Genomic DNA, 12135 nt, shown 5'->3' with positions numbered 1-12135 from the left:
CAGTGCCGGAAAAGACACTGCAGAGGGAAATTCTCTCCCCGTGCACTGGGCACATCCAAGGGAGCTCAAAGAAGGGGCTCAGAGAATCCTCCCTCTCTGCTAGTGAAGGGGGAAGCGTGGTTTCCTGCTTTATAATGATGTATGTTTAAGTGCTAAATGAGAGATTCCTGTGCAGTCGTGACAAAAACTAGGTATCTTTATTGTATTATTTATTATTTTTAGCTGGATGTAATAGAGAAAAGTAAAAAAGAAAGAAATGGATAAAATACAGCCTTGATGGCAGATATCCTGGTGCGTGAATGAAACAGTTGTTACCAGTGAGCTTGTACCCACTGGATGAGTTTCTTCAGTGCCTCCTTGAGCTCCTTGTTCCTCATGCTGTAGATGAGGGGATTCAGGGCTGGAGGCACCACAGAGTACAGAATGGACACAACCATATCTAGAAGTGGGGAGGAGATGGAGGGGGGCTTCAGGTAGGCAACCATGGCGGTGCTGACAAACAGGGAGACCACGGCCAGGTGCGGGAGGCACATGGAAAAGGCTTTGTGCTGGCCCTGCTCAGAGGGGATCCTCAGCACCGCAGTGAAGATCTGCACGTAGGACATCACAATGAAAACAAAACAACCAAAGACTAAACAGGCACTAACCCCAAGAAGGCAAACTTCCCTGAGGTAGGAGTCTGAGCAGGAGAGCTTGAGGATCTGGGGGATCTCACAGAAGAACTGCTCCACCACATTGCCATAGCAGAGTGGCAGGGAAAATGTGTTCCCAGTGTGCAGGAGAGCACTGAGGAAACCACTGGCCAGGGCAGCTGCTGCCATTCTGACACAAGCCCTGATGCCCAGTAGGGTCCCGTAGCGCAGGGGTCTGCAGATGGCAACATAGCGGTCGTAGGCCATGACTGTGAGGAGAGAAAGCTCTCCTCCAAACAAGAAGGCCATGAAAAATATCTGGGCAGCACATTCCGAATGGGAAATGGCCCTGGTGTTCCACAGGGAATTGGCCATTGCTTTGGGAACAGTTGTGGAGATGGAGCCCAGGTCAAGGAGGGAGAGGTTGAGGAGGAAGAAGTACATGGGGGTGTGGAGGCGGTGGTCGCAGGCTACAGCTGTGATGATGAGGCCGTTGGCCAGGAGGGCAGCCAGGTAGATGGCCAGGAAGAGCGAGAAGTGCAAGAGCTGCAGCTCCCGCCTGTCTGCGAATGCCAGGAGGAGGAACTCGTTGAGGGAGATGTTGTTGGACATTAGCTCTCTCCAAGCTTTGTGGATTGTTCAGAAAAGAAAAGATGTTGAGCAGTTATTACAGATTTTTAAAGTTAAATATCTCCCAGCTTGTTCCAGTTCTAATACACTGCCCATATTGCCTCTCTTCATGGAGATCTTTGTGCAGCTCCCTTCCTTGAGCCTCAGTGTGGGGTGGCTGAATGTGCTGTGAGGAGCAGGGGCATCTCCCCATGGGCTCCAGAGAAGTCTGTCCAGCTCTACAGTAGTGGGAAGGAGACAAGAGGGAGGATGAGCTCTGAGATTCAAAATTTTTTAGGTGAAATCCCCCTGGTTTTTAAAGGGCTTTTCAATATCTACAGTACCGCTTCTAATGAACGTGTATTGAGAGCACAGTTTGGGGATTTTTGACATTTATTTCGACATGCATCTTCTTTATGATGCCCCTCTCACCTCTGCAGAGTGTTCCTCAGAGGCAGAAATTTTCAGGGTTTCCACTGCGAATGGTGAGAAAATGGATTTATAGTCACGTTATGCAGAGTGAGGAGAGCTCCTCTGCCTATTAGCCTTGATCGCAGCTGCTGTGTGCCCAAACCTCTTTGACGTGCATGATGATCACCCTAATCCGTTGTCCTAGAAAGTACCCAGCCCCTCCTAAGGGCAGACCAGTCCAGTTTCAAAACCTCCAATCTCCAACTTCTCTCCCTTTCTCAGGGCACCTGAGGGAGACCTCCAAGCTCCGCTTCTAGCCAAGAATATGCAGGGCTCTTTTCAGCTGCCCATGTGCACTTTCCAAACCGTTTTTTCATACTCTCAGTCTCTGTAACGGATTCTTCAGAGGTCTCCTGGACATCATAGAGATGGCAGGAGGCAGCAATGTCCCTCCTGAGGGCACCTCCAAGTCTGTTAAGACATTACAGGCAAAAGGGTCAAATGAAGTTGCATTGTAGATGGACTGTGCTTAAGGGAGAGTTAGCTCAGTTCCTAAACCCATGGGCTGCATTTCCTGGAGTTGCACAGGTTAGAGGGGACTGGAGACGCCTCACTCCCATGCGTATTCCTGTCTTCCACAGCTTGTTGGGTAGGTGTCTGAACTGCATCTGAAAACTCTGCAACCCCAGGGAGCCCAAGAGAAGAAAAGGAGGGGAAGCAAGGGGCGATCCTGCGATCCTTCTGCCAAGGGGAGAAAGGAAAGACAGGCAGAGGGGCACTCAGGAACACCCTTCCCTCACCTATGTGGGCATGCCACCTCACAGATGGTGACACTGCAGGCCATGCATCTGAAGCCCCTATATTGGGCAGCAGGAAATGTGCCCATAGCAGGAGGGATGCCCCTGTCCTTTGCCAGGGATCTGGCTGTAGAGGAGTGGGCTGATACCCTGGACCCCAAGGCTGTCAGGGCAGAGAGGCTGCTGGGTGGCAGAGGAGACGTGGCAGGGCTTGCTCAGAGGAAGGTGTCTGCATTGGAAGGACTGAGCATGACTTCCCCAAATCCATCCTCCCATCATGGTGGGCACTTCCCTCTCCTTCCCTGCCATCTCTGCTGCCCACAGCAGTCCCTGATGGCATCTTACTCTGCCCCAACAATTTTTGTCAGTCTGTGCTCACAGAGACATGACTTTTGTGTGCTCAGTCCTGCTCTACAAAAGCCTCTGGGGACAGGGCACTGTCCAGAGGCATCGCTGTGCAGGCACTTTACGGAGCAACTAAAATAAATTGCACAGAGGTGATGCTGATGCTGTCTGCAGACTAAGGTGGGTGGAAGAGGCTCTATAAAATTTCTCACAGACCTATTGATCTCTGAGAGGGAAGGCTTGAGTCCCACTTCCTTGGCAAAACAGAATACACTCCTCTTTTCTCCCTGCAGCAGTTAGGAAGGTAACGGAAAGTGCAGACAGGAAAAGGAAAGTTCCTACCCTTGGAAGTAGCCCTTCTCTTGATCTTCCTGTTGAAAAGACTCTTTGGACATGTCCTGTACATGAACAAGGTGAGCAGACTTGACCGAGGCAGCACAGTGTCAACAGGAAGATGATCCTGACTGATTGGGAGCCAGCCCTGCCAGAGCTTCTCTGTGCAGCACTGACCCTTGCAGGCAGCAGAGTCACTGCCCAGGGTGCTCCCTCGGGTGCAGGGATGCTGCTCTGATTCAGAAACCTGGAGAGACCTATGTGCACACCCAGCACTTGACACCCCTGCAGCGATACCTGGAAGAAAGGAGCAGCATGCCCTGCCCTGTGAAGGTGCATAAGGGAATCCCTGAGCTGGATCAGCTCCTTCTCCTGCCATGCCCTGGATACTCCAGGAGAGACAAGTCCTATCAGTTATGGGGTGGGATGGGTTCAGAAGATCCCTCCAGCAACCTCAGCAGCATTACCCTGCAGCCAGAGACTTACCACGCAAGGGGTTGTGAAGATTTCTTCCTTCAGCGAGCTCTGCTCTGTCCTCCCGCTCCACACTGCCGTTCCCCTCTCGCTGCCTTCTCTCCTCTGCTGTCTGCAGCAGCAGGCAGTGCCCGCAGCCCTGCTGCTCTTGGCACAGGAGCTGCTCCTGCACTCGGCTGTCTCTGGGCAGTGCTGCCAGGCTGCCACGAGATGCCTCCATCCCAGGAGCCTGGCCCCGCTCAGGAGCAGAGGCCCAGCTGAACTTACCAATTTCTCTGTCCCTCGTGCTCCTTCCTCCTGGGGAATGTGCACTGTAGTCAATTAAAGTAATCCCTGATTATCCCTCTCTAAACACTAGGAAAGACTGGTGTCAGTACTGTAGTTTGTTTCATCAGAGCATGGTTACTTGGAAGAGCTGAAAATCTCCCACTCAGGAAGCCCCTCTTCCCAACACTTAGCTAGGCAAGATGAATGAATACAAGAATAGAGCTCACTTTCCCAGTGTTCAGGTATTGGTTGATGTCACCCAGTTTGGGATTCTCAGGCTGGTTTAGAAGACCCTGGGCTGCCATGGTATTCTGTGGTGAGCTCCACAGAAACACACAGCAGGTGGGATTCCCCTTGCCCAAGCTGAAGTGAGCACAGCAGGGATGCCTGGATGGGAGGTCTTGCTCTATGCTCCCAATCACTGGTCATTCAGGGTGGGTGTCAGCTGCACACACACAAACCCTTGGTGACACTGGAAGGGTCAGAGGTGGTTGAAGGCATGTGCCAGTGTCTGATTGCTATGATCACCATATCTACTTTCTTCTAGAGCGTGTGTTGGGACTGCGTAGGAAATTGCTTTGATCCCCCCAAATGTTATCAGATGCCCACTGCTACCAGAGCTCTGCTCACTAGGAAGCTGAGACACGAGCAGATGCTGACATTGAAATAGTTCATCTCATTCTGTTCAGGCACTTGATTCACTGACACAGAAATGTGTCTGGGGCGTCCAGCACAGCCGTGTGTCTCTAGCAGATACACCCTGTGACCTACAGGGTAAACGTGTCCCTGTCAATTGGTTTTGGGCACTCAGGTTTCTTAACAGTGCCCACACATCTGGATCCCACCACTGTCCTTCAGCCAAGTCCTAACAGTCTGCAGCCAAGCTTACTTCATCAAGGAGAGAGGCACATCACCCCAAGGTCTCTGCACCCTTAAAACCTTCTAGCTCTCCCTCTCTTGAAACTCTCCACACACTTAGATGGCATGCATGGGTCTTGGGCCAATGATGATCTCAGGCTGTGAACTCAGGCCAAGGGACTTCTTCACTGGCATCTTGTCCTTCCTGGAGATTGGTTCATCTCTGTCACAGGTCCCAAGGTAAAGCCCGCTCCTGCCATTCTTTCTGCACAGCCCAGCTCTGTTTCTCCCAAGGCCTCCCCTCCTCCCAGCCTGGGTGAGAATGACAAAGGCACTGCCAAAGCTCAAACACCCCAAATAAGGTTGGCATCCTATTGGCTATGGCTGTTGTCTCTGCCACCAAGGAGACACTGGGCCTCACTGTCCCCCTTGTCAACACCCTGAAAGGTGTCGTGTCATTGCCCTGCACTGAGCACTGCACACCCCCACCCACATAACATCCCCAGGAGGACCTGGAAAACGTGTGGGGGAAAGGACTTCCCTTCCCAGAAGCTCAGTGACCGAGCTTGGACATTCTGCTTGATCAAACACATCAAGGGTTAATGTGGCATCAGAGCCACCTGCACATTTCCTCTGCCTACCTGTTATCAGTGATTCCAGTTTTCTCCTCTAATCAGCCCCTAGGGAATCTTTGCAGCTAACAACTCTCAGTGGGACCCATTAATGCTCTACAGAACTTTGGAGGTTGCTTCTGACTTTGAATTCTTGAACATTTTGTTCAGTCTCCTCTCAGTAACTGAGGTTCATAGGCTCAGCCCCAAACGCACTAGGGGACTCATTAAAAAGCAAAAAGCTCTGACCAACTATGTCTCTCCCTGTAATTTTCTCCAAGTCTTGCACGGCTAATTGGAGACTTTTCAGGAGTGTAGCTGAAAGGTGGAGACATAAATAACTACAAGTATTTCTGCCTTTAAAGGCTTTTATCATTATTATAATTTAAGAGCAACATTCTCCAGCTGATGTCAGTGTAGAGTGACTCCTAATGAAGTCTGGACAGAGAGGAAAAGCGTGTCCAGGAGCTCAGGCACTGTACGGACACTTCCGTCCCCCTCCCCAACCCTGCCATTTCTCCCATCAGCCACATGGGACTTCCTCACTCTTGTTAGAGTGTTAGAAGCTTTCCTATTCCACTGAAGTCTGCAACTGAAGGTTGCAGTTCATCTGCCCCAGTTCGCATTTGCTTTCCTTAGAGAACTAGCTGCAAATAGGCACAGGATTTTTCTTAATTGCATAGAAAGAGAAACAGAGCAGGAATAATTTCATAAAGTGTAATTATTCTCTTTGGCTGTAGGCTAAGTCCAAGATGCCAACAATGAGGTCCTCTTGCTACAGGGGAGAGCCTTACTGGATATCTTTTGGAGAGATAGGAAAGGCTGGATATAAGCAGAATGTAGGGGACAGGCTCCTGGAAAGCAGAGCAAGCTTTAAACTCCCTGAAGTGCAAACCAGCAGCTGGGTTGCTGAGTGAATAAAGAGTAACAGGAGGATTCCCAGTGCTGCAGCTTTACAATGTTCACCTCGTGTGCTGTGAAGATGAGGTTAGAACTGGTCAGTTCAAGCAGGACATGTGGGAATGGGAGAGGCACACAACTCCTAGGCGTCCTGGGCCATGATGTGGGCCGTGCTGCTCTTGGCAATCGTAGACCTCTCTGTGCTTCTGTACAAAAGAAGGCAAAAAGCTCCGATGCAAGTCCCTAGAGAAAAGGGGTTTTCTTGGCTGCTCAGAGCGACGCAAGCACAACATGGGGATGTCAAAGGAAGGCCTCCGTCAGGCCTGCAGCTGCACAACTTAGAGCTTCCAGGGAGCTCCCTAAACCAGCATTTCCCATGACCCTGGTGACTTAGTAGACACGGAGGAGACAGCGGAGAGAGGAGAGGAGAAAGGGTAGAAACTCCAAAGGCGTGCTCAGTGTGCCATAGACAGGATGATAGAGGCTGAATACGTAACAAATAAATGAGTAAAGGTCGTGCTTCCCTTTGAAGTGGCTTGGAAAGTCCCATCTCTGACAGTCTCCAAGGGGGATGGTGTCTCCCTTCTGCAAGACTGGCCACAGGACTGTGCAAAGACTAGGAGGAAAGGAATGTTGGTTGTGGGTATGCTCACAAGTTTCAGCAGCTGGGGAGCTGGCAGATGGTCATCTCACCACCTTGTGAACAAATCAAAAATCATAGAATCATAGAATGCTTAAGGTTGGAAGGGACCTCTAGAGGTCATCTCGTCCGACCCCCCTGCACACGCAGGGTCACCTAGAGCACGTGGCACAGAACTGTGCCCAAGCAGATTGTGAAGATCTCCAGAGAAGAAGACTCCACAACCTCTCTTGGCAACCTCTTCCATATTTAAACAGTTTTTAATCCATTAATATTCAGCATGTATGTTTACTAGCAGACCTCACCTCTGACAAGTTCACAAAGGCTTCCCTCCTATCTGAAAGAGCTCGCTCTGTACCCTGTTACTTTATGCCCACTTCTCTGGTGCTGCATTCAAGATTTCATGACAAACAGAAAACATTGTAAAATACACCATATTGGAAAATGAAGCTTCTGAGCCCAGCAGTGCCTTATGGGCTCCAGACGGGAGTCTGCATGGCAGCACTGCAGTGTGTGGGCATGTCCTGATGCGCCCAGAGGCAAAAATGTGTGGGAGATCCAAGGTGCTCTATGGACACAAAAGACAGACCGGGGGCCTGGAACTACACCCAGGGGAGAAACACTACTTGGAGGTGTCACAGAAAAGCCCAAGGACCAACTAAGGTCCAAGATAAGAAATGGATTTCCTCCGGGTCAGACAAAGGAAAGCTTGGCAAAATTCAAGGAATCTGGAAAAATTTCCCCACGTTTGCTACCTGGATTGACCCATGGTTTTGAGTCTGGCAGGAACCAGTGTCCCAGCTAAAGCCCTCTGGAAGGAAGACGTGTTAAGGGCACATTGACTCTTTTCTGATGTATCATTTCCATCTCAAGTACCACAGACCAAGAAACCTTGCTCAAGACTTTTAAAAGCAGAGAGTCAGTGCAGCCTGCCTCAGAAGAGCAGATTCCTTGCACCTGCATTGGGGGGATCCAATGCCCTGCTGAAGACAGGTCCCAGCAGAGGTCTGGATTATCTCTGAAGATGGAGATTGGAGAATGTTTCTGCATGCCTGGTCTCACAGAAGGACCCTGGGGTGGCAGGCTGGGTTCTGGGCGCAGAGCACCGCCCTCTAAAGACACCTCCTCCCTTCTGAGCACCTAGACCCTGGGGACACACTGGGGCCATCCTGCACTGCAGCTCTCCACAACCTCCGTACCTAAACAGGGGGTGGACAGCCTACACGTGCCCCTCCACACGAAGGACACACAGGGCTAAGGACCACACATGGCACCAGACAGGACACCCCAAAGTGCCCCAAGATGCAGAAACCCCAACTCTCCATCCTTCCATGCACTTCTAGACCACCAGCACCTTTCAACAGGCACATGGGACTTCTCCCAACCTCTCATCTCCTCACATGGAGGTGACCTCACAGGTGCAAATCCACCACATCCCTGATGCTGCTCTATGGGCTTCAGAGACAGCAGCTTCCTCAACTCCCTTCCCCACACAGGAACCACTGCTGCCCTCTCAGCTCCTCTCACCACAGAGACCCCCCACCCACCGCCCACGCCTGCCTGCCTGCTGCCGGCCAATCAGGCACTCACAAAGACATGACGTCACAGCGCCGTCCCGCCCAGCTCTCTGGCCCTGCCCTCCAGGGCAGCAATGGCCTCCCCAGCCCTTCCCCGCCAGGAGCCCAGCCCGGGCTCAGCAGCTGCTCCGCGGAGATGATCTCAGCAGCGCAGAGCCCCGCAGGGCCCGGCTGCTGCCCAATGAGGCGCTGCGGGAGTGGTGACCTCACAGTCACCAGGCAGAGCCAGCCCTGCTGCTGCCCAATCAGCTCTGCCCGCAGCAGGGACCTCCCAAGCAGCAGCCACGCCCTCTCCCTGCAGCTGGCCTATCAGGGGCTGCGGCAGCAGTGACCTCCTCGTGCCCAGCGCAGCCATTGGCTGTGAGACCCCCGCGGGGCTCCTGGCTGTGCTGGGGGCTGTGCGGGGCTGGGGCAGGGAGGGGAACCCAGCTCGGGGCTGCTGGTGCTGGGGGTGCTGGTGTGGGGGTCTGGGGGGCTGTGTGAGCTGCTGTGTTGGGCTCAGCCAGCACTGCCCACCCCGGCGTGGGGGAGAAGAGGGGCAGCCAGTGCCAGGGAAACCTGCCCTGGATTCTCTCTTTCTGCCCCCAGCACCCACACAAGGGTTGAGGCTGCCCTGTGGGATCTTTGGGTTTCAGGAAAGCGCCAGCCCCAGGGGAGCAAGGTGGGACCCCCATGGAGGACTCTTGCAGCAGCCTCCATCCCTGAGCAGCTGCTCCACAGCCCAGGATCCACAGTGGTCTTTGCAGTGACAGTTTCTGTGTGACACCGTGGGAATGAGCTCCCAAAGATTGGAGCCTTGTTGGAGAGCAGCAGGATCACTGGGAACACAAACTGAGGTTCAGCCTGCGGGTGTTGATCCAGCAGTCCCCATCTCACACATCAGTCCCCACCTCATTGGACTCCATCAGCAGTTTGTGAGATGACCAGCTCCTTCTTCTGCAGCTGATGAAGTTGGTGAACAAAAATCCCTGCAACCTCCCTTCATGCTCTTCTTCATCTCTGCAGAGTCCTGGTTAACACCTTAAAGAAGAAAACCCACATCTCCCTGCAAGCCTGCCGGAGATGTGGCTTTCCAAGTCACTGCCAAAGGAAGGACTTCTTTGGGTTGCTTATTAAGTCTGTGGCAGCTCATGAGTGATGCTGTGAGCCCAGCCCAGGTCTCTTGGCCCATTTAGCAGCAGGCCTGTATTTTCCCTACTCAGCCTTTTGTTCCTGCTGTATTGTTGTATCACATTTTAAATAATTATTTATTATTATTTTATCAGGAAGGTAAGAGTAAAAATTCAGAGAGAAATAAATGAAGAGCACACGTTTCATGCCAGGTACATGGGAATGACAAGTGACTGCACACAGGACAGTTTTTGGCACTGACATTGTACCTATTGAGGAAGTTTCCTCAGTGCCTCCTTGAGATCCTTGTTCCTCATGCTATAGTAAAGGGGGTTCAGTGCTGGAGGCACCACTGAATGGCCAGTACAGAGAGATCCAGAGCTGGGAAGGATATGGAGGGGGGAGAGGGAGGAATAAAGTGGCTAAGGGTGACATTTCACTGCCCATGTGACCAGGGGTAGGAGTCAGACCCAACCAAATGGGTATCACGACCTCTAATCCCTCCAGGGGACTGCAGATGACTGCACAGTCCAGGGCACCTGGACTGCAGAGCATTTCCAAGGGTGCTCGTTGTGTCCAGTTGTGCCTATACATCCTGCCCCTGGTATTTGATAGATGGTGACCCAGAGGGCTCTCCGTTCTCCCTTCTTCCTGACAGTTGAGTCCTCACTGCCTCTCCTGAGACTGCAGAGTCCTCTTGCCTGCAAATACCCAGTGCTTTACCTCTCCCATCTCTCCATCTTCGAGGACCTCTCCCTTTATGAGGCTCTACTCACAGGCCATCCCAGGCATATGCTGTCCCAGAAGGATCTCTGTGCTCTCCAGACACCGCCAGCTTCCCCTCCATGAGAACAGCCATCTGAAACCGTGCCTTAATACGTAGGAGAGCTGTGCATGTGTAAATCCATGACCATTCAGCGTCTCCACTATCCTTGAACTCTGATAGGTGAATTCCCAAACCAGCCCTTGGTCTCTAAAAGATCATTACATGATTCTGATCTCTGTGTTGCTGAACCCATGGAGAATCCTGTGCAGCAGGCCCTTGAGGGGTGCAAGTCCTTGGGCCTATTCTTGACACCAGCTTTGGAGGAAAAGCCCAGCTTTCGCACACTGTAGTGGTAGAAATTACTTTATTACAGAGACACTGTTAGGGAGCCAGTCCTTGTCCAGCATTCGACACAATTGAGGGTATCAGGAGAGACAGGGCAGACACCATAAAAAGGGAAATGAATACAAGTAGTCGTGTAGCAAGACCATAACAAATATTATCACTAATAAAAGCCATAATAAAAATAACATGAAGAAAAAAATGCTCAATCTAGTTATGGGATACAGAAAGAGTCATTTGTGGAGAGATGTGGAAAAACTACCACTGCTTAGAAAGGTCCATGGAATCACTTTCCTAAAGGCATCCTTGAGCTCCTTGTTCCTCATGCTGTAGATGAGGGGGTTCACTGCTGGAGGCACCACCGAGTACAGAACAGCCAGCACCAGATCCAGAAATGGGAAGGAGATGGAGGGGGACTTTAGGTAGGCAAACAATACAGTGCTGAGAAACAGGGAGACCACAGCCAGGTGTGGGAGGCACATGGAAAAGGCTTTGTGCCAACCCTGCTCAGAGGGTATCCTCAGCACAGCTCTGAAGATCTGCATGTAGGACATCACAATGAAAGTGAAACACCCAAAGCCTAAACAGGTACTAACAACAAGAAGCCCAACTTCCCTGAGGTAGGAATCGGAGCAGGAGAGCTTGAGGATCTGGGGGATCTCACAGAAGAACTGCTCCACCACATTTCCTTGGCAGAGGGGTAGGGAAAATGTGTTCCCAGTGTGCAGTAGAGCATAGAGAAACCCACTGGCCCAGGCAGCTGCTGCCATTCTGACACAAGCTCTGCTGCCCATGATGGTCTCGTAGTGCAGGGGTCTGCAGATGGCAACGTAGCGGTCATAGGCCATGACAGTGAGGAGACAATACTCAGCTGATATGCAAATAGTAAAACTTAAGACCTGCCCAACACATTCCAAGTAGGAAATGGATCTGGTATCCATCAGGGAATTGTGCATGGATTTGGGGAGAGTGGTGGAGATGGACCCAACGTCGAGGAGGGAGAGGTTGAGGAGGAAGAAGTACATGGGGGTGTGGAGGCGGTGGTCGCAGGCTACAGCTGTGATGATGAGGCCGTTGGCCAGGAGGGCAGCCAGGTAGATGGCCAGGAAGAGCGAGAAGTGCAAGAGCTGCAGCTCCCGCGTGTCTGCAAATGACAGGAGGAGGAACTCGTTGAGGGAGCTGCTGTTGGACATTTCACTCTCTCCAGGCTTTGTGGATTGTTCAAAAAAGAAAGTTAAATATCTCCCAACTTGTTCCAGTTCTAACACACTGCCCATGGAGATCTTTGTGCAGCTCCCTTCCTTGAGTCTCAGTGTGGGGTGGCTGAATGTGCTATGAGGAGCAGGCGCATCTCCCCATGGGCTCCAGAGAAGTCTGTCCAGCCTTACAGTAGTGGGAAGGAGACAAGAGGGGTGATGAGCTCTGAGATTCACCATTTTTCAGGTGAAATCCCCCTGGTTTGT

General features: G+C 51.8%; 1 protein-coding gene across 1 annotated transcript; it reads right to left on the bottom strand.

Annotated features, from left to right (window-relative positions):
- Window positions 1-10905: 10905 nt before the first annotated feature.
- On the bottom strand, window positions 10906-11865 carry LOC148593481 (olfactory receptor 14C36-like). Its single transcript, XM_088530797.1, has one exon. The coding sequence runs from the start codon at window positions 11863-11865 to the stop codon at window positions 10906-10908; it is 960 nt and encodes a 319-aa protein (XP_088386923.1).
- Window positions 11866-12135: the final 270 nt, after the last annotated feature.

The sequence above is a fragment of the Tinamus guttatus genome, unplaced genomic scaffold, assembly GCF_059628265.1.
Source record: "Tinamus guttatus ecotype Peru unplaced genomic scaffold, ASM5962826v1 Tinamus_guttatus_pri_ptg000387l, whole genome shotgun sequence".
NCBI lineage: Eukaryota > Metazoa > Chordata > Aves > Tinamiformes > Tinamidae > Tinamus > Tinamus guttatus.
Note: the sequence above shows the minus strand (reverse complement) of the source record. Positions and strands in the feature narration are given on the sequence as shown.